At 41.8% G+C, this 22,302-nt stretch overlaps 1 protein-coding gene and 2 non-coding genes across 11 annotated transcripts; all 3 read left to right on the forward strand.

Moving 5' to 3' along the window:
- Positions 1-38: 38 nt before the first annotated feature.
- LOC101941493 (PABIR family member 2) lies at positions 39-19,076 on the forward strand. Of its 9 annotated transcripts, XR_010590447.1 has the most exons (11): positions 39-3,513; positions 5,598-5,676; positions 7,565-7,621; positions 8,054-8,097; positions 8,176-8,230; positions 8,435-8,536; positions 9,986-10,074; positions 10,815-10,879; positions 13,870-14,025; positions 15,687-15,783; positions 17,050-19,076. XR_010590447.1 is itself a non-coding variant. In XM_065557343.1 (10 exons), the coding sequence occupies exons 1-10, from the start codon at positions 2,954-2,956 to the stop codon at positions 17,198-17,200; spliced, it is 1,299 nt and encodes a 432-aa protein (XP_065413415.1). In that variant the 5' UTR covers positions 39-2,953; the 3' UTR covers positions 17,201-19,076. The 9 variants fall into 9 exon arrangements, 6 of the variants coding, with proteins under 6 accessions (XP_065413415.1, XP_065413416.1, XP_065413418.1 ...); XR_010590449.1 differs by lacking the exon at positions 8,176-8,230; XM_065557343.1 differs by lacking the exon at positions 13,870-14,025.
- Positions 13,919-14,047, forward strand: LOC112058716 (small nucleolar RNA U109). The gene has a single exon (XR_002887865.1). It is a non-coding gene; the product is annotated as a small nucleolar RNA U109 (small nucleolar RNA).
- On the forward strand, positions 16,822-16,970 carry LOC112058715 (small nucleolar RNA U109). The gene has a single exon (XR_002887864.2). It is a non-coding gene; the product is annotated as a small nucleolar RNA U109 (small nucleolar RNA).
- Positions 19,077-22,302: the final 3,226 nt, after the last annotated feature.

Raw genomic sequence — 22,302 nt, forward strand, 5'->3', positions numbered from 1 at the left:
CCGTAGTAATGGCCTGAGTTGCCATTGCGCCTGCGCAATACACCAACGCCTCGCGAAAGTGGGTAAGACCATAGGCATGGCCGTTGTGGGTCAGACCAATGGTCCCGCTAGTCTGGTAGCCAGGGCCAGAGGCTTCAGAGGGCACGAACGGAATAGGCCAAGTATGAAGTGGTCTACTGTGTGTGCATGTCCCCCTCCCCAGTGCTGATGGGCTGTGCTTGACCCATGCAGATCCAGTGGGACTTTGTTATGGATTGTTAGCTGGGAGCCCGTGGGCTGGAGGCAGGAACTCAGTGGTCTGGGAGCTGCTGTCTCACGAATGCAATATATAATTAAGCTGTGGAATTTACCTGACAGGGGCACGAAACATCCCAGGGCACTTTTCATAAGAATCAAGTGATATAACCCCATGTATTGTGGCCATGTTCCCGCTCATCTATCTATCTATCCATCTACTGCCATACTACATACCTATATATCAGCCTCTGGGTTCTTAGTGTTTAGGGGTCATGTTTGCAAGCTTTTTCCACAACCATGAAGACAACCTGTGGAACTCTTTCCCAGAGGATATTGTGAAGGCCCAAGATGCTAACAGGCTTAAAAAAAAAAACTAGATAAATTCATGGAGGAACGGTCCATCAATGGCTATTAGCCAAGATGGGCAGGGATGGTGTCCCTAGCCTCTGCTTGCAAGAAGCTGGGAATGGGCGGCAGGGGATTGATCACTTGATGATTACCTGTTCTGTTCATTCCCTCCGAAACTCCTGGCATTGGTCACTGGTGGAAGACAGGATACTGGGCTAGATGGACCTTTGGTCTGACCCAGTATGGCCGTTCTTATGTTCTTATAACAAATGCCTTTTTAAAAAACTCAACCATAAGCACATCACTTCAGGAGCTGCAGCTTGAAGAAAAATATCAATCAGCATGAGACTGTCAATGAAATTCTAAGAGTTGACAATAGTGGAAGCGTGTAAAAGCTGGAGACAAAGCATTCTGAGCGGTGAAGCTATCTTCCAAAGATTAGACAAATCCTGACTCTTTTATTAAATGCTCAAAACTTTTCTGTTTGCTAAACCTCTTCCAGCATAAACAACATAACACATCAACCACCTACCTACCCTTAATACAGCTACCTAAATAGATCTTCCTATAATCTGATAAGGAAAAAGAAGTAGAGACTCCATTAAGTCCGTTAGGGACTTCATTATTGATAGTCTATTTCATATGGAGGATACTCAGATACTACAGTGATGTTTGGCAGTACAAACCCCTAAAATATTTATTTATGCCAAACTTATTTCTCTATATATTGTGATACCTACTCCTGTATCTATATTTACCTATCATCTTATATATCCTTATAGCTATTTATCTGCTTATTACCATAAATATATACTCATCCATGTATCTATGGTCATACATAACTGTTTATATATCTATCTATGAATCCTCATATGACACATACTCCTTTTTGTATATAGCTGTTGTCATGGATATTTATCTGGGAACTGTGGCCAATGGTAGCTGTGGGGGCAGGTGGAGCACTCCCAAAATTTGCACCCTACACCCCCTGTCCCACGCTCAGCCAGGAGCCCCCTCCCATACTCTGAACCCCTTGGACCCAGCCCAGAGCCTGTACCCCAACCCCCTGCCCCAGACCAGTAAAAGTTAGTGAGTAGGGTTGCCAATTTTGGTTGGATGTATCCCTGGAGATTTCATCACATGACATAATCTTCCATTAAAGATTAATCTTGAATTCCTGGAGACTCCAGGCCAATCCTGGAGGGTTGGCAAGCCTAAGTGAGGGTGTGGGAGAGCGTGCAACACAGGGAGGGATGATGGAGTGAGTGAGCTGAGGCCTGGGAGAAGGGAACGGGTAGGGCAAAGGTGTTTGAGTTTGTGTGATTAGACAGTTGGCAACCCTATCGGAACAATTGTTCCAGGCTTCCCGCAGATTCAGAAAAAAAAAAAAAAAAAACCAACACTGAGATTTTGGAGAAAAAGACAGCATCTTCACATGCATCCGAAGAAGTGGGTATTCACCCACAAAAGCTCATGCTCCTATATGTCTGTTAGTATATAAAAGCCACGGGACTCTTTGCTGCATCTTCATAAAGGTGCTGGTAAACCATACTGCATACTAGTGGATGTGATGTTCCTCACTTAACATGTTACAGGGCAGGCAGACAAAGATAGAAATGCAATCAAGTTGAATGTTTGACTTTTCTTTGCTTGGCCAACAAAGGATATGATCACATACAGCCAAAAACGACATGAGAAATCCTTGCAGGAATCACATTGTACACATTTTGGCAAATTTTTGTAGCAAATTCCTGAAGATGAGGGCTAAATTGTGCCCCACTAGTGCCCCAAATCCCTGATGATGTCTGTCGTCTTTGGCAATCATTTATACACCTACCAGATTGGCTGGATACACAAAGGTGCTCCACCAGACTATAAAAAGCAACAGAGGGTCCTGTGGCACCTTTGAGACTAACAGAAGTACTGGGAGCATAAGCTTTCGTGGGTAAGAACCTCACTTCTACAGATTCAGACTAACACGGCTACCCCTCTGATACTTGCCACCAGACTATGTGATGTGGCTATGGTCATATTCTAGTCTAGTAGAGTAAACCACAGGAAAGCTGCTATGAGGTGTTGCCATCATGGATAATATAGTAAAAATATTGCACAAGCAGAACCCCTAATTAGCACGTTCCAAAAAAATGCCACAAGGGACTAGTGGTAATAGTGGGATTCGAACCCACGTCCATATATCCAAAATTCAAAAACTCGGGCTCCAACCATTCCACAACGTCACATTTCTTACTGCCTATTGGGCCATTTCAAATACACGCCCTCCCTGTTCAGCCAATCAGCGAACCCGCCCTGCCCAGGCGCCTGGGCTTCTCCTTGAAATCAAAGCTGGGCGGACGCGGCTCTTCTACGCATGCGTAGTGGCATGATGCAGCTACACAGCCCATGCGCAGTTACAGCACACCAGCTTTTGCCCCCCATTGCCGGCTGCGTGTGGCGCATGCGCAGTGTTCCAGCGGCGGCGCGTTCGGTGTGGTGGGTCTCTAGGCCGGGTCGCTTGTTTCCCCGAGGAGGCGGCAAGGCCGGCCCCGCGCGCAGGGCGCCGAGAGGAGCCGAGGAAGCGGCGGCTGGGGGGAGGAGCCGCCCCCTCTCGTCTCCCCAGCATGGGGCGCTGCTGGTGCCGCCCCGCTCGCCGGGCTCGCAGCGCCCCCGGCCTCTGCCTGCAGCGGCCTCTGCGGGGCCTGTAGGGGCGGCCGGGCCGGGTCGGGGCAGGGGCAGGGGGCGGCATGAGGAGCCGCTGCGGCCGCCCCCAGTGAATGGGCCTCGCGGCGGAGCGGGAGCAGCCGGAGCCGCCGCGATGGCTCAAGAGAAAATGGAGCTGGACCTGGAGCTGCCGGCGGGGAGCGCGCCGGCCCCGAGCGACGGGGGGAGCTTGAGGAGATCGAACAGCGCCCCCCTCATCCACGGGCTGAGGTGAGACCCGGGCCTGCCCCCCCCCTCATATCCCCTCATCCACGGGCTGAGGTGAGACCCGGGCCTGCACCCCCCCATACCCCCTCATCCCCGGGCTGAGGTGAGACCCGGGCCTGCCCCCCCCCCTCATACCCCCTCATCCCCGGGCTGAGGTGAGACCCGGGCCTGCCCCCCCCCCCCATATCCCCTCATCCCCGGGCTGAGGTGAGACCCGGGCCTGCCCCCCCCCATATCCCCTCATCCCCGGGCTGAGGTGAGACCCGGGCCTGCCCCCCCCCTCATATCCCCCTCATCCACGGGCTGAGGTGAGACCCGGGCCTGCCCCCCCCCATATCCCCTCATCCCCGGGCTGAGGTGAGACCCGGGCCTGCCCCCCCCCCCCCCATATCCCCTCATCCACGGGCTGAGGTGAGACCCGGGCCTGCCCCCCCCCATATCCCCCTCATCCCCGGGCTGAGGTGAGACCCGGGCCTGCCCCCCCCATACCCCCTCATCCACGGGCTGAGGTGAGACCCGGGCCTGCCCCCCCTCTCCCCATATCCCCTCATCCACGGGCTGAGGTGAGACCCGGGCCTGCCCCCCCTCTCCCCATATCCCCTCATCCCCGGGCTGAGGTGAGACCCGGGCCTGCCCCCCCCCCCCATATCCCCTCATCCCCGGGCTGAGGTGAGACCCGGGCCTGCCCCCCCCCCCCATATCCCCTCATCCCCGGGCTGAGGTGAGACCCGGGCCTGCCCCCCCCCTCCCCATACCCCCTCATCCCCGGGCTGAGGGTAGAGACCCGGGCCTGCCCCCCCCCTCCCCATACCCCCTCATCCCCGGGCTGAGGGTAGAGACCCGGGCCTGCCCCCCCCCATACCCCCTCATCCCCGGGCTGAGGGTAGAGACCCGGGCCTGCCCCCCCCCATACCCCCTCATCCCCGGGCTGAGGGTAGAGACCCGGGCCTGCCCCCCCCCATACCCCCTCATCCCCGGGCTGAGGTGCAATTTATATGGTGGGGGTGCTGAGAGCCATTGAACCAAACGCTATATACAATGTAAACCACTTCGAGCCGGGGGGAGCGGTAGCCGCCCCCTCCCTCGCATCTATGATCCATAAGCTTGGGTTGAGAGACTTTGGCCTGGCGTGTGCCCAGTCCCGGTCTCAGGTGAGATGGGGGCCCTGCCGTGGCATCTTCCTACCATCCAGTGGCTTGTCTTCCCCATGTTTGAGAGGAAGCTATGGGTTTTGATGGTTGCTTCCCTCCCGTCAGGTGAGGGGATGGATCTAATGGATCTATCAACCCGTCTTTCCCCGTCTTGATGCTTATTCAACTGATCCTTATTCCAACTTGAGTACAGTCTCCAGCTAGGAGAATGTCCACAAGTGGCTCCTCCCAACCATGATGCAGTGCGCTGTGCAATCAGGAGTTCCATAATGCTTTGGGCTAGCCCTGAAATGAGTCAATTATACGGTGTTTTTGTGGGGTGCACTAAGCCTTTGGATGAGCAAGCAAGACAGGCACTCCCCTTCCATACTGTCAGTAGTTGCTTCACTTTTTGTTGCTGCTTATGGACAACTAATTCCATATAATTCCCCAGGTTCTCCATGTAGGTTAGGCTCAGTTTAACTGTAACCTCTTCAAACCTCTTGTATAAACCCTAGTTGGGGGAAGCAAGAGTGTGAGTCCCAGCCTAGCGTCTGCTTGCTAATCTCAGTCCTGGGGACTGATCTGCTGAATACCACACCGTAATTAGAAATGTGTAACCAAACCTTTTCTGAAGATCATATCTGTAGCTGTTTTTTTTAAAGACTTAAGGAAGATGGCTGTCTACAAAAGGCCCCTGAGCAGTTTAACAAAAAACACTAGCGTTTCAGATACTGAAAAGTAGAATGAGACCACTAATTTCACTCAGCTAGAGAGAAACTTGAGTCTAGCTCTTCAAAGATGACGTGCTAGTATCCCCCATGCCCTTACCTTTAGTTTTTGAAGTACTACGCCAATTAAAATGGGAAAATGTCAGTATCTTGAAAAATGTAATACAAAAAGATTGTATAACTGATGTGTGCCTTAAGTTAAAGTAACTATTGTAATCTCTTTCAGTGATAATTCACAGGTTTTTCAGCCTTATGTGTTGCGAACCCGCAGGAACAGTACAACGGTTATGAACCGTCACAGTATGGTAAGTAATCTTAAACACAGTGTTCACACCTCAACAATGTGTAATTGAGTGAGGGGAAATAAAAAGTTTAAACTTCATTTAAAGCTGTTCTGAAATATTCTTATGGACCTCCTGGCTGGAAAATGGATTTCTTTTAATTACTTGCACATTTCCTCTGAAAAATAAGACATTTTCTAGATGTAAGCAGGATACCTCACAAAGCGTATTACTGATTAATACCCTGTCTTTTTGTTTTGGTTAAAATTGCCTGTAGTTGGGATACCATAACAGAGTGGAACCCAGCATCTCTTCTGGTCTCAAAGCTCAATGCATGGAATTTGCCTGTGGGAAAGAGTAATTGCAGTCTCATTTTAAAATAACCTTGCACAGTTGAACTGTGTCTAAAAAACAACACCCCAAAAACCTTCCATTTACTTGACTCTCTGGTAGGGTGTCTAGAGCTAGAGGTGGACAGCTGGCTTCACAGGATCAGATTAAGAGAAGGTAATTTTAAAGTAATTCATATGCTGAATGTTACTCTACTCATTACTGTTTGGGGCTTTCAGCATACAGTCCTGTAATTTATTTCACTTTTCAAAGAAGTTTGTAGGTCACTCTTACGTGTTTCCCAATCAGTTGTTAACTTGGACAAATCACGGAAAATATCATTACTGTTTTTCAGCTAAAATCATTTTCTTTTTCCTGTTTTTATAGGAAGTAAACAGGGCTTTGGAGCCGTGCTCCAGGCAAAAACCTACAGCTCTACTGCTCTGGAGCTGCTCCAGGGCTTTGGAGCGGAGCCCGGAAGTAAAGATTAGGTCTTGGTTCTTTAGAGAGGTTATGGGACTCAAAAGGTCCTAAAAATCTATAAAATATCTATTGCCTCTGTCTTATATTCAACCTAGGAAAAGAGTGATAGAATTCTGGTTCTAAGCTTTTTGTTATGGAGCTGTCACTTCACTGTCTGCCCTGTGCTTAATATTGTTAGTAATCATAGTAAATGCTTATTTTATGATAATGCCCAAAGCCCTCGATTAGATCTATGTGCTGTACAGACCTAGCTACAAGTCTTTGCCCCAAAGGGGTTAAGTTTACTGCAAAGGGCTATTTCCAATATTTAAATTCCCTACAACTTTTCCCACTGGCACGTCTGAAAATTTGTGATACCATTTGATTTGACTTCATCTCTATAGATTATCTGAGATAAATTATTGGGTTTAAGGTTTGTGAACAAAATCTTACCACTTTTAAGTACAAAGTTAATTTTGTAATGTTCTAACTCAGTAGCTCTCAACCTTTTCAGACTACTGGACCCTTTTCAGAAGTCTAATTTGTCTTGCGTACTACTCACTTAAAAACTACTTGCTTACAAAATCAGACGTAAAAATATAAATGTCACAGCACACTGTTACTGAAAAATTGCATACTTTCTCATTTTTGCCATATTATAGAATAAATCAATTAGAATATAAATATTTTACTTACATTTCAGTGTATAGTCCATAGTGCCGTATAAACAAGTCATTGTCTGTATGAAACTTTTTAGTTTGTACTGACTTGGCTAGTGCTTTTTATGTAGCCTGTTGTAAAACTAGGCAAATATCTAGATGGGTTGGTGTACCCCCTGAAAGACATCTGCGTACCCCCAGGGATATGCATAACCCTGGTTGAGAACCACAATTCTAACTCGTGCTCACATTCTTATTGCAGTGCCCCACCTTTCTTAATAGCTAGTGCTCTCTTCTTACCAAGGTCAACTATCATCTTACTATAATGTGGTCTGAGTTCTGAGCACTTATTGACACTTGGCTATCTTAATTCTAATTTAAAGAGAACATGGGTGACTGAGAATAGGCTGTATGCAGACTACTGATTTATGATTGAGAAGTGGATGTTTACTCTTTTCTAGTTGCTGTCATCATCTCCAATTCGAATCCCTAGCAGCAGACTTCATCAAATCAGAAGGGTAAATTGCATTGTTCTACTTCAGATGTGATATTTTATCAAAACATTTAACTTTTCCTTCTCTTCATGCAGTATTTGATATGGAAATGACACTGCTGGCATTCCTTCTCCATTAGATCAGTTTAGCTCTGGTTCATCCCCTAACCTACAGTGTCACCTACAGTCTGGAGTGGTGTCCTCCCAGGGCTTGTTCTTTCTTCATATTGAAGTGCTTCAGCACTTATAAAGCTATTGTTATGGTCTAGCTATGGGGCTCTGGGATGAACAGGGAGAAGTGGTGAGTTGGGATGGATGACAGGCCTTTTCTTCTGGAGTGTTACTCCTGCTTGTTTAAATTCTAAAGGCAGCTGACTGAACTAGGAAGAGTTCATTCAGCTTTGAGTACCATGATGAACTAAATATTGTGAAAGCTTATAGCACTTATCTTCTGCAGGAGGAAGGAGTGGATTTAATGAACAGAGAAACAGCACATGAAAGGTGAGTGTGACAAACTAAATAAAAAAGTAGCCAGACTTGTCATCTTTGTAGCCACTGATGGGATTTTTTGTGTTTTAGGGAAGTGCAAACAGCAATGCAGATAAGCCAGTCATGGGAGGAAAGCTTGAGTCTGGTAATCTCTTTACAGATGTTTAAATTTTTTATTCTACTTCTACACTTAACCATTGGATTTAAGGAAAAAGTGGAAATAACTTGGGAAATAATTTTAGAAAACATAAGTTTAGTGTTCTAGTTGCTCCACTGATTTGGCCATTGAAATGTTGTGGCTCAGGTTGTAAGGCAATGTACTATGTCAGCTTAAATTTTGTATTTACAGAGTGACAATGACTTGGACAAGTCCGAGAAATCTTCCTCTCCAAAGAGAATAGACTTCATCCCAGTTTCCCCAGCACCTTCACCCACCCGGGGAATAGGGAAGGTAGGATAAATGAAGAACAAGAAAGAAAACACAAATTTCAGATTAAGATAAACTGCAAAGGATTTTTTTTTAAACTCCCCAAACTAATTTACTGTTTTTAAAGAAAAAAGTCTATAACCATTGTTAAATCTAACTACTGTTGACTTTTCTCAATATCTAAAACTTACTACCTAAGCTTGCAAAATCTGACCTGCTGGTTCCTTCACCATGCTGAGTGACTTCAGCAGCTGCATTTTGTGTGCTTTGGGGAGGGAAGATGCTAGGGAGGCGGCTGTGGTAATCAAGTTGAAGGCCTGGATGAGATCTTAAGCTGTCTAAACAGAAAGAAAAGGATGGATCTTAGAAATACTGTGGAGGAAGCAGCAAGATTTGGATACAAGCTGTATATGTATGGAGGAGAGAGAGGGAGGAGTCCAAGATCCCAATTTACAGATCTGAGTGCTGGGAAAGGTGATGGTGTCAGCAGTGACAGCTTGGGGTCGTTGGAGCCTTTTTGGGAGGAAAGATTAGGAGTTCAACTGTGGCCATGTTAAGTTTAAATGGATGGCCCTTTCCCTTTAGTCTGCGTTGTTCCTGGGTCTCTTCATTGCAGACCCGGGAAGGGTGGAGTGGAGACAAAGACCCTCCCCATAGCACCACTTTTTTCCCCCCGAGTGAGAATCCGATAGAGATTGAGGTGGACATCAGCAACCATGTATATTTCTTGGCCTTGTCTTTATTAAAGTTAATCACATTCTTCCATGGCTACTGTATCATGGAAGCTCAACCAATGTTAGCACTCACACTATTGCTAGTGTAGAACAGCCACAGTATTTTTACCACTGTCAGGGAAACCTGCTCTAAGCAGTGCTGGTGTATGTGATGGCTGTTTGTCTGGATAGTAGTGTTTGTACTGGGAGGATTACAACTGTCTCAAAGCAAACTTGACAAACATCAGTGTGCATGCAGCTCCTTGGGCTGAGTTCAGCTGCAGGAGCACAGAATGGATGCAAAGAGTCAGACTCTGTGTTGCCAAATTCATGTTACAATTTTTTTCAATACGAGAAAAATATATGGAGTATTTTAAATAAGCATGGGTTGTTTTTTGGAGCGTGGTTTAAAGATTAATATAGTCCTCTGAACTGATGCTTTTAGAAATAAGGGCAGAACAGGAACCAAATCCTATTTGGATAACATGCTTCTTTCTCTGTCTTAACTTTTGATTTCAGAGTTTTTATTTTGAAGCGTTTTGACTGTTAATTTGAATGAAGTGATGCTTTTAGAATATTTTGTAAATTCAGTTTTACAGAGCTCTTGGATTTGGTTTTAATTTCCTGTTCAAGCTTCCAGTAGGTTATTGTATTGTTGGCCTTGTTACTTTCACTGGGGGTTTTGGTTGGGGTGGGAAAAAGTATTGATTACTTAAAAAGGAAGTTGCAGAAGTATTTTACTGTGTAATTCTTTTCCCAGCAATGTTTTTCACCATCCTTACAAATGTTTGTGAGTAGTAATGGATTACCTCCAAGTCCTATTCCTAGTCCGACAAGGCGATTCTCAAAGTAAGTCAAAGTGTCTCAAAGTAACAAATGCATACTGACCTAGTTTCAATAGTAGTCTGGCAGTTTAAGACAGTTCAGTGTTAAAATTCAGGCCTGGAAATTGGTTTGAAGCAATTTTCATTTGTGATCTCAACTAGAATCCATTAATAAAGTGACTTCTGGATGGTTCTAGTTTTGTCCTGCTTTAAAAGGTGGCTGAAGTTTCCTTTCAGTATTTTGTCAACAGGTCATCTTTAGAGCTTTTTTTTTTTAAACTGCCCTGATGTTGAAATTAGAGACTCCACCATTGCGCCCCACACCCAAAAATCTTTGAACGTTAAACTTTGTAAGAGGAAGTTGAATGCTAGCGTTCTTTGAATTCTCTTTAAATTTAGATTAGACTGGGTCCTTCATAGAGAATCTTTAAACCGCCCAGATGTATACAAGCAGTATTATATCTAACTTACAAATGGATAAAATGAGGCTGACTTTCCATATTTAAAGATAAATTAAATGGCCTACCAAAGATCATTTGGTAGATATCCTTCTCTAAGGAAACACAACACCTTTCAAAAGCTAACTTTTCTGTTTAACTACAGTATCAGACTCCCAATTGCCTAAGTGTTTGAACTGTACAGAACTGTTTTAAAACAGGAATTCAGTTTTTAAAATGTGATTTGTATATTGATTTAGTATATAAAACATTTTGTTCAAGCTTTAAATTTTTTAGAATGTATTGATACCAGTCTTGGCTCTTTTAGCAGGAGGAGTCAGAGTCCAATCAATTGTATCAGGCCCAGTGTTCTTGGTCCCATTAAAAGGAAAGGTATGTTTAAATACTTCTGATATTTTAGAGATGTTGTTGTGAATTGTAGTCACTAGATAGACTTTCTGCCCTTAAATCCTAATGTTAAGCTAAGCAGTAGCCTTTCCTCAAAATATAGTGCACGCTCCTCCATGATGTATTGGAATTTAACAATCCAGACTTCCAGCTGTAAAATAAAACAAAAGGGCTTGCCTAAAACACTATACATTAATTTATAAATCTGACTAGTCACTTGTATTTACTATTTAAAACTTGGAATGTTTTTCACCTTTGACTATTAATAAAAATGGGCTGGAGACTGGAAAGATTGGCTTCTAAAAATCAGATGTAAATCAAAATCTATGCTAGATGGGCAATCATTTTTAGCTGCAGGAAGCTGTAAATTAAGACTAATTCTAAGATAAATATGCTTCACCTTCTGTGAGGCTTTTTTAGATTCTCTGGCAGGGTGGATCAAAACATTTTAAAAAATCAAAATTGGATTTTGATTTAAATTAAATACAGGCTTATGTCTTTAAACCTATTTAAAATTAAACTTGAAATTGACAACCCTATGCTTTACAAGGCTACTTTATACTCTAACATTTAAATTAAATACGAAAATTATTAAGCTGTACATGTTTGCTGCCACATTTTAAAGACTGTTATACCACGAACTGGTGGAAGTCAGGTTAAGCACCTGGAGCCAGAGTCTAAGTATTAAGCTAGGTTTGGACTGGCTCTTCTGAGGGTATAAAGAGAATATTTTCTTCTTTTTAGCTTATTCATCCAGTTCAGTTACTACTTCATTCAAAGTTAAGAAACTAGTTGGGAATTGAAAAAGCAGGAAAGCTTGTTTCTCTCTTCCACTCTATGAACAAAAAGTATGTGAGAGAGCATGAGGTCTACCAGTTCTAAACTCTTGAAGGACATTGTGACCGCAACCAACCAATCAATTCAATTCACTAACTACAGATAATACTTCCTTTGTTTTAATAAATCAGTTTTTGTTAAATACAAAACATGTTTTGATTTTTCTCTTACATAGCCAACATTTTAAGGTAGTCTTATTTTAAAAAATGCTGGTTTTATGCATTTAATAGAATTTGAATTTCTAGCCAAATAGATCTTGACACAAACCACAAGTAAAAAGTTAATCTGGTAAATAGAAATTTATGAATTATGCATTTAGCATAAAATGTAACCTGAAAAAAATAAATTCAACTATCTAATTGCTTAAATATAGAGTATCCTTCTGGTTAGCAAAAAGAAATACCAAATTTAATATAAAAAGCTATATTTAGTTGCAGATCCCCATGGTTCAGTGGATACCAGTTAATGAGAATCAGCCTGCCCTTAAGAAAATAACAAAAGTACAAATGCAAAACATCATAAAACTCAGTTATTTAAATCAAGGTTTCTGGCTTGATGATTTAAATAGTTATTAAAATTGGTGTCTGCCCTGTATTCTGGGATTACTACAGTACTGTGGCGCTCTCTGTATTTAACCATTTTTGTTATATTAGAACTATATCTGGCTTCCATAAATGATGTTCTGAAGGAAATGCATTGTATAGTGATACATTTTGAAAGTTTATTTTAATTCTAGAAGTATTCCTTTTTATATCTTTACTGAATATCTTTGAAATATTATACCAAATGTTTGTTCTATACTATGAAAGTTCAAAAGATGAATATTTTTGAGAATTAGAGGGATGGAAGTAGCATAGAGTACATGATAGTGTTTTTCCCTTTAAGAATCTGCATTTCTGAACCAGAAATATGACGGTGGTTGAAGTAAAATTTAGAAAAATTTTCCATACTATTATTAATGGACACTGCATTAAACTGAGGGATTAAAAAAACTAATTTATCAATACTTATGTAGCAAGTACTTCTCCATCTACTCCCATCCAATTCGGTTGATCTTTCCTTACTCAACCATACCAGTGACATCTCCTTTTATTCTCCCTAAGTGTGTATTTATGAAATTGTGAAGTTCATTGTTTGCTTTAAAAAAAAAAAAAAGTGGCAAAATTGACCTACTTCTAATCTGTCAAATCAGGTCAAATTTATTTCAAATTTGATTAAAAGAAAAAAAAAAAACAGCCCTACCTTTGCTCCAGATGCCACTTACCTAGTTTTGAGGGGGAATGTGAAGCAGTGAAGAAGTTTAGCACCCATAGTGAAACTCACTGAATGTAAGACGCCAAAATACATTAGAGTGGACCACTTAAAGCAAAAGCACAGTACAAGTAAAGTCCAAGCAGGAGCCAGGTTTCCCATTTCCCCACTCCACTTTGGTGCTTTTTGGAATATGAGTTTGCTCTTCTACTGGAAACACAAACCAGTTTTAATTAGGAATTAAAGACTATGATTTGGTCACGGAAGTTACAAAATCCATGACTTCCAGTGACCTCTGTGTCTTCAGCCTGTGGTGGTTGGGAGCTGCAGGGTCTCCGGCAGGGAGCTGTTGGGTTCCCCGGTAGCCTCTAGCAGCTGCCGTGGGGGACCATAGCCACCGCCCAACTGCAGATGCAGATCCCCACTTTTGTCATGGATATTTTTAGTAAAAGTCAGGGACAGGTCATGGGCAAAAAAGAAAAACTCACAGAAGCTGTGACCTGTCCCTGACTTTTACTAAAAGTATCCGACAGAATCTTAGCCTTAATTATGAATAGTCCCTAATCATAAATGTCACCTTAACTACACCTAATTCCTTCATATCCTCCTGAAATACATAATTCTTGTTTCTTTAATTTTAAACTCTTAAATTGCTTAGTGGTTCTTAGTCTGCAGTTATTACATGGTAACATGTTTAGTCATAGCCCTAAACTGAAACAATCCCTAATAGGAAAGACTCGGCATATCAAAGTGTTATATTGTACAACCGTGAAATGCTGCTAGCTGTTAAAATATCTTCTAGTGGTAAAAACGATACATGTTACTATGCAGCCTTCCTGTAGAATTTCACATTTCTTGAAAGAGTTGTCTGACCTTTTTCTTCTCAGTTTGTGTGAGGATCCAGAGTATTTTACATCTGTGTTCTTTAGCTTCAATCTGCATGATGGAAGCCATCATTATTTCATCAAAGGAGAATGAACATTCCTTGCATGCTCCAGAAAATGAGTTTTCAGGGCTGCCAGTCTTGGAGTAAAGGCTGAGTGGTAGTGTATTTCTCCTACATTATGTACACAAAGTTCATTTATAGTATGTTTTTAATGTGAAGCCTTTCAATTAGTTCCCCAAGCTGGCACTAGAACTGCTATAAGTTAACTGGAAGCTGAAAAAGTAGTTCCCAAATTTCAAATACACTTTTGCTGGCAGACAGTGAATTAAACTACATCTGAAAAATCTCATGAACCTGGCAATAAAAAAGAAACTGAAAAATACTAAAGTATCAGATAACTGAACTTTGTATAAGAAACTGATAAATATACTGTGGGATGATACCCAGTTCAAGACAGTGGTGGGCAAGCTGTGGCCTGTCAGACCGTTCGTTTACATTTGTACCCACACTGCTTCCTGCAGCTCCCGTTGGCCAGGAACAGCAAACCGCGGACACTGGGAGCTGCAGGCGGCCGTGCAAATGTAAATGGAGGGTCTGACTGCCTGCCAGCGGGTTACCCTGATGGGCCGCAGGTTGTCCACCACTGGTATAATATACTAAACATATAGGACCCAATTCTGCCTTTCATACTTACAATCATAAAGAAGTCAATGGGTTTATATGGGGGTGAGGACGTAATCTGTCTCACAGTGAGGAAGGAGAAATGATCAGGTGTTGTGCCAAATGTTTTTTGTGTTAGGCTTTGTGTGTGTGCTTTCATGCTTGTCAATATTGGTCTTAATATCCAGAAGGGCGTTCTTGGGTCCAAAATGGACACGTTCTGTTTAAAGTTTTCAAAGTTACTGATATTGTGACAATAGATAATTTTTTTTTAAGTGAACAAAATGGGAGCGATTGCCTGCTCTTAAATATTTAATTTAAGAGCACGATATGCGGATGGCCAGAAGCTCCAAGTTCATATATTTCCATTTACTAAAGCAGGAAACTGGTCCGTATAGCAGCCCAGTTTTAAACAAGTTATACAGCTGGCTGTAAAAACGAGTCCTTCTTAAATCACATTTGACATTTATATTGCTTTTAAAAACATGTTTAAAGCATATACAAGCTATATAATTCTAAATATATAACAATTTAAGCTTAACATCTCTGACAAATAACCTTTTAAAATATTGAGTATGAGACACTGCACAAGAGGCAAACTGCTCTTCAACATTTCAACAAACATTGCAGAGTGCTCACTTCGGGGTTGGAACCCAGCACCTATTTAATAGCACAGTGCAACACTACACATTACTTCAGGGCAGGGAATGAAGAATACAGTATGCAAATGAAACTGCAAAAGGAGTTGATATAGGCAGAATGAAATCAGAGTTTGAATTTGGCAAGACACTGGTTCTAGATCCAAACTCTTATGAAAAGTGCTGTGAGATCTTGAGTGACCAGAACCTTTGTTTTGCTGCACTTTCAGTGCAGCATTGTGTCCCTTAAACAATGTTGAAGCATTAGTTCAGTACAGACTCAGCGGGTGGACTGAATAATCAAATCACTTCCTGTAGCTTTACGAGTGTTAGGGCTCTTACCAAGCTCTGACCTGGCTGAATTAGAGATCTGACGAGATCAGAGTGCAAGATGTTGTGCATGTAATTACTTACTATATGGGACACCCAAAATAGTCTTGGATAGAAAGAACTTTGAAGTTATGCTGCTGAAGATATTTCACAGAATCAAACAAGTTTGACTGTTAATTACTTTTCTCAGGTGAAATGGAAACTGAAAGTCAGCCAAAGAGACTTTTCCAAGGAACTACCAACATGCTTTCTCCTGATGTTACACATCTGACAGATTTCAGTTCATGGTAAAATATTGTATTATAAACACTGAAAAGCCAAAGCGGAGGTCATTTAGAAATCCTCAGCACCTTGGTTTTTCAGAGGAATTTTAACTTGTGCTAAATAATTTGCATTTACAGACTAGTAGAAACTAAGTAAAGGTTCCTCAACTCTCTGGAATTAGTTTTCTTGCTTGCTGTTTGGCTGATTTGACAAGCTGCCCATAAGTGATTCACTCTTTGTGGTCACATCTAAACATCTCACATGAACCTTTTTTGATACCTGGAATAGGCAGGGAATCCTTGCTGCTCACATGCCAGATGCTTCATAGTAAATTAAATTATTGTTCTGTGGTGTCCTTACTTTCCCTCAAAGCAGAAATCACTCAATATTGACTATAATTTGCTGTCTGCCTCACCTGCTAGGTGCCCTGATGTTCCAGAATGGTATAGTGAGCAGAATGATATTTGTGTAATTATAGTACAGTACCACATATCTCCTGGGCATTCCCAGAGGCCAGTAGTTGACATGAAGCCAAATTCTTATGATGCTATTCCACAGTTAAGATTATATTGATGTGTCATTCACATTTTATTGATGTATCTCTGTCTAATGTCTGTTTCATATAAACAGGAAGGTGACTTGTCTGGCTTGAGTCTTGTCTCTTTCCAAGGAGAGACATCAGATAAATTAAGTGGTTCTAAAATAACAAACTTCTTCCCAAGTTTTGTAGAATTGGAAAGCCACCTAGAATAAGCGAGAATTGTGGCATTTTTCAACAGTTATGAAGTGCCGGTTTGCAAATAAAAATCTGGAATCATGATAGCCTTTAAAATTCAAGTGTGGGAGAACTTTCTTCATGAGAAAAAACTATTTTGCAAGATCCCGCTTTGAATGATGTATTTGAGAGCAAACTGGCTAATCAGTGGCATCAAAATAGCTGCATCATTGGAATCTTCATCAGAAAAAAATTTCCTTATTTCCCTTATAATTGTTAAAGGCACTACTTCTATTAACTGACTTTTCTATTCTACAGCTGGTTGAAGTTTTGGTGTCAATTTATAATGCATGTTAAAAAAAAAAAAAAAAATTCTGCTCCTCTTTCTCTTAAGGAGCATGAATGTATCCATAACATGCTAGAGGAAAATAAGGAGTCTTCAGGGCTGCCAGTCTTGCAGTAAAGGCTGAGTGGTAGTATGTCTCTCCTACATATTTTTTTTTAAAGTGCATTAACTTGGTATGCCAATTCATAGTTCACATATTCTTAAGTAACCATTTTCCTTTGTCTTCAGTTTGTCTTCAGATATTCTCGATAGGAGTAGTAGCAGTATTGGTTCTTCCTCTGATTCACTGGCTAAAGGCAGCATTACCACAGAATCTCCAGTAACATGCTCAAACTCATGCTCTTCATTCATTTTGATGGATGATCTCTCACCTAAGTGAATTAATCTGTTCTGACTCAGTGTTTGGCTGTGCTGTTTCCTTGCTGTACATTTCTACAGAGAAATGAAGAATTCCGATCCTTGAGAATCTTTCACATGAGGATTAAAATACTAATGGAAATTAATGTAATCTTATTTCTTGACAACTCTTCCCAATGGTTTTGATTTAGCCTTAATGGACACTTTAGACCATATTAATGTCTGGTTTTGATTATTTTACAAACAAGATGTCTGTTCAGTTTATACTAACTTTGTTTTAAAGAAAAAACCTTTTGATTCCTGAATAGGCATCTTTTTACAATATGAGTGTTGTTATTTTTAGGAAAATACTGTGTACTGTTACTGTCATGGTCACTTTGTCTGGAGAAACACGTGGTGGTTGCAGAGATGTCTGGAAATACTCATTTATTCTTTGACAGATTCTTTTTAGTAGTAAATTAGATTATTTCATAAACAATTTCTGGTTAGGGGTAAATATCTAATTTCTCCCACTAACTCAAAGTAAAATTATTTCCCCCACTCTGTAGTTGCAGCTGTCCCCAGCCATTTCTCCCACAGAAGGGGAAGAAATGCTTGGCTGTCTCTAGTGCTACTGGTAATTGCGTCATTGCAGTTGAACACTATGGTTCTGGAAGTTGTTGTGTTTAAAACAAAACACAGACATTTCTAGGGTGACTAGCATATTTATCAATAGGGAAAATACAAATACCCTGTGTGAAACATGGTTAACATAACTGCATAGTTCTCTCCCCACACCCTTCATCCAGGAGATTCTATGGAATATGGTAAATATTCATAAATATTTGGCCAAGGAGAAATAATCCCTGCCTTGATTTAAAATGCATGGTGCAAGTAACTAAGTTACTTAAACTACTGAGGAAAGAAGAATGTGCATGGCGCCATCAATGTCTCCTGTGGCATTGAAGCCATAGGTATTTTCGTGCCTTAGGGGACATTGTTAAAATTAAAGAATGTAAAACTGGTGGGTGGGCAAAGGACTTTGCTTGTAGAGTGCTTACCAGATGCTGTCTTCAGTGCTGCTTTCTCTTAGTGCTTGCTCTTTTTCAAGGTGTTTCTTCCATTGGGAGGTGCTATGGAGAGTTCCAAGTATTCTGTAAGATAGCAGTGTATGTGTTCCCGTCACAGCTGCTGTATAGCTTTATGCCTTTGTCTGCCTTACAGAGGGCAGGCCACTAAATTAACTTTAATTTCTAGGGAAAGGCTTTAAGGTTGGATTGGATACTAGCTCTGCATACCATTTAAGGAGTTACATTTGAGTAGTAGTCTTGATACAGTACCTTGGTCAGTCTGAGGTAATACAATAGTATACTTTTTAAGAAGACCTAACTGGGCTAAAATAAATCCATTTGTAATCTACTGTTATTTATTATTTATAAACTATGTAAAAAAAGTCTGTGGTGATGAATTATAGTATTTTTTTATGATTGAATAAGGTTTTTTATGTTCAGTAATAATTGCTGGTTGGTTTCTATTTAATATGCAACATTGTTTGCCGGAATCATAAGCTTCCAGTTTTGAATGTTTGTAAGGTAACACACATGCTTTTGTTATCTAAAAGTACAACTTCGGATTTCTGAAAGAAAATAGCACTGAATTTAAAGTAAGTGTGCTTTAAAGATGAGCACAGTCCCCGGCAATACTGTCTGGCTAAGAATGGGGAGGGAGCACCATATTTTTTCCACTCTAAAGAGGTTTAGTTTCCAATAGACCTGTCCTACATAGCATTTTACTTTTCAAGTGTTTGTTTTAAATTGTACTAAGTACCATAAATGGCCAATAGAGGCACTTATCTGTATTATCACTTCACTTGTGGAGCATTAGTTTCCCTGCCTCAAATAAATGTGCATATTGTAAAATATTGTCCAGTGGTGCCATTTTTAAATGAGCTCTACAGTATTCAATGTTAACATTATTTGTATATGCACAGTGCTATTTCTTGCGTTTTGGCTTTAACTTAATGAATTTTTATCCGTTAATACTGTGCAAGGCTGTTTTGACATTTTGGAAAGTATTGATCAATAGTCTGTGAAAGTACAACGTATCATTGCCCCATTTCATGATCCCATGCGTTTATTGGTACTACGACTGACTTTGAAATCTGCACAACCACTAGCAAAACAATAAAGCTTCTGCATGCTTTCTTATAGCTGAGAACACAGCTAGTGGGGGGGGAGGGGGTGTTGGGGTTTTTTTTTTTTTTTGGGCTGACTAATCTCTCTGTACAAGTGATTGTATTCAAGATCTCTGTTTTTGTTAGTAGTGGGGAGTCATAAAATGCTGGCCTTTGTAGAATGTAATCTTCATAAAACAAATGCACAACTATTCAATTTTGTTACAACTTTTTTTTTTTAAATGGTCTGGCTGTTCTCCACTCTTTGGAGGTCTCTACTGCTCACTAAAACTGTGCTAAGATACTGTCCACTTGTTTGATAATACATGTCGTCTCAGACACTCACATTTGTTTCACACAACTAGCTGTATGTAAAACCACTTCCTTTTAAAACTAGACATGTCAATCTTTCTTTGAAATACACTTTAGAATAAATTGCATATGAGTGACCAGGATATACACATCCAGTTATGAACCAATTTTGAATAAGTTGTACTCTAACGCTGCTAAAGAAAGGATACCCCAATCTGTTAACCCAGCTCTAGACAGCCAAAGGGGGTAACGAAAACAAACAAATATAGAGTACTGCATATGTGGCGTACCTTATTTTCTGTATTATCCATACTTAGAATGGTCAGGGGTTAGCTAGAGTTACTGAAAGAAAGTCTTACCATGCAGAAGACAACTGAATCCTGCTGCTGCGTAGTGTAGAAACACTGAAGGGAGAAGAGTTAGTCACTGACTAAACTGAAATATGTCCCAGCACTAACCAGCATGTTTCACATTTAAATATTTTTCAGAAAGTCTGATTTCAATCCTACCTGAGAGCTGTGTGGGCAGACTCCTTTGCCCTCAGAGCCTTCATTAAAGCTATGGAGCTCGGTGTAGGTTTACTTGAGCAAATCTCACTGCAGGATTGGGACAAAAGTTTTTCTGTTGTGTCTATAGATAAGGTGGAATCAGCTGCTTCATGTTCGCTAGTGTGCAGATGCAAATTGTTACGCGTCTTGTAGAGCCAACCACCAATCCATTTATCATGCAAAGGCAAAGATGAGGGATCCTCTTTTCCCTGAAGGAATATCCACCTACACCCTTCCTGGCAACTCCATAAAAAAGTAATTTTGTATTAAAGTTGCATAATCCTTTTATGACGTTACTATCTGAGGGGCTAGTACAGCTAACTTGCTTCTCTTACATAAGCTTTTGCAGCCTTTGATTACTTTGCCTTTAGAGTAAAAGCTAAAAAAATATTGCCTTAGAGCTATTTGGTAAGGTTATTGTAAGAAAAGCTTCTTGGTTTCCAGGACCATGATACAGCCAATGTCAATAGCAGTATTGCATTTTTCTTCATCTGTCTTAAACATAAATATTCCACCTGTGTCTTGAGAAAGGCCTTTTAGACTGGGAGGATATTCACTTTTATGCCACTTAATCTCTAGCAACCACCAAAAAAAGCCCTTTTCTGTCTGTAACAGGGTGCCTCTTCTGGCCATAGCATTAGCCACGGTTCACTGCTCCAGGCCAATGGGGGCTGCTGGAAAGGTGGCCAGTATGTCCCTCAGCCTTCTCAGGTGGGCTCCATCATCAGTCAGGGGTTACTTAGGCCACAGCTGAGGGGAATTAAGTGGTCTATCTGATTAACTGCCCCCAATTCAGCCTCATTAACACCTTCTAGGCTAGTGTGGGCTGAACACCCCCATCACATTTGTTTAGCAGCTTAATGTTTCAAGGAGACAGGGTGCCTTTGGCTTGAATTTTTGAGGTTCTCATTTTGGAGTCTATTACTCTAAAGAATGAGTTCAAATAGATCATTTTAAACCAATGTTAATAGCACATCTCAACGGGGGAGACTTTAAAACCCCAAATGTCAGGGGATCTCCCTCCAAACCAAGTAGTAGGCCTGCAGCAAAATGGTGTTGACCTCAAGTGTGTAGTTCAGAAGTAGCATGTGATGTCCTGCTCACTTGTAGGAGTTATATATTCTCTCCCTCCCCCTCCCTTAAAAACAGAAACCTTACACTATCTGAAATTACCTTCTCCAAACCTACATTTTTATCTTGTCAGCGTCAGTGATGGTGGCAGTACCTCTGGGTCGAGAACGATCTCTTCCACAGGTTTTATTTTTTATGGGTCCTTTGGTTACAGAGGAGTCCAATCTTGTTGAGCTGCAAACTCGGTGCCAGATGTTGCAGGTGATGTTAGAAGGCAGGGTTATGCCACGATTGCTGCATGACAGTCATCTGTCCTTTCTTTTTTTTTCTTTTCTGGCATTTTTCTGTGACCAGGGCAAGGCGATTTTCCTCACAAATGGTCGTTCCTTCTCTGACAAGTCTTCGCCAATTAGCCCTGTCCTGGGCTATTATCTCCCAGTGCATGGTATCGATGCCACCTCTCTTGATATATGTCTTGAGGGTGTCTTTGAAGCATTTTTTTTAGGCCTTCCTATTTCCTTTCTCCTGGAGTGTTGTGGTAGGCATGCATCAGGCATGCGCACACAGTGCCTGCTCCACCTCAGCTGGTGCAGGATAATCAGGGCCTCACCAGTGAAGGTGTTGGCTTCTGACAACAGTACGGTGATCCTCCTACTTTATGTTGAGGAACTTCTGGAGAAAGTGCTGGTGTTCCAGATTTGTCAGGAATTTTCTGTTGCTCATCCAAGACTCGCAGCTGTAGAGGACTGTTAGGATTACCACAGCTTTGTAAATAGGGTCTCAATCTCCTGGCAGCTATTGAAAGCCATCTGGGAGATTTTAATAGGCCACTAAAAGTCTGGTGGGCAGCGCAGCAGGGCCAAAGCAGGCTCCCTACCTGCCCTGGCTCCATGTGGCTCCTGGAAGTGACCGCCGCATCCCTCTGGCTCCTAGGTGCACTGCCCCCAGCCCGAGTGCTGACTCCACAACTCCCATTGGCTGGGAACCCTGGAGGGGGGTGCCTGCAGGCAGGGGCAATGCGCAGAACCCCCTAGGAGCTTG

Source organism: Chrysemys picta, chromosome 9, assembly GCF_011386835.1.
Source record: "Chrysemys picta bellii isolate R12L10 chromosome 9, ASM1138683v2, whole genome shotgun sequence".
Lineage (NCBI taxonomy): Eukaryota > Metazoa > Chordata > Testudines > Emydidae > Chrysemys > Chrysemys picta.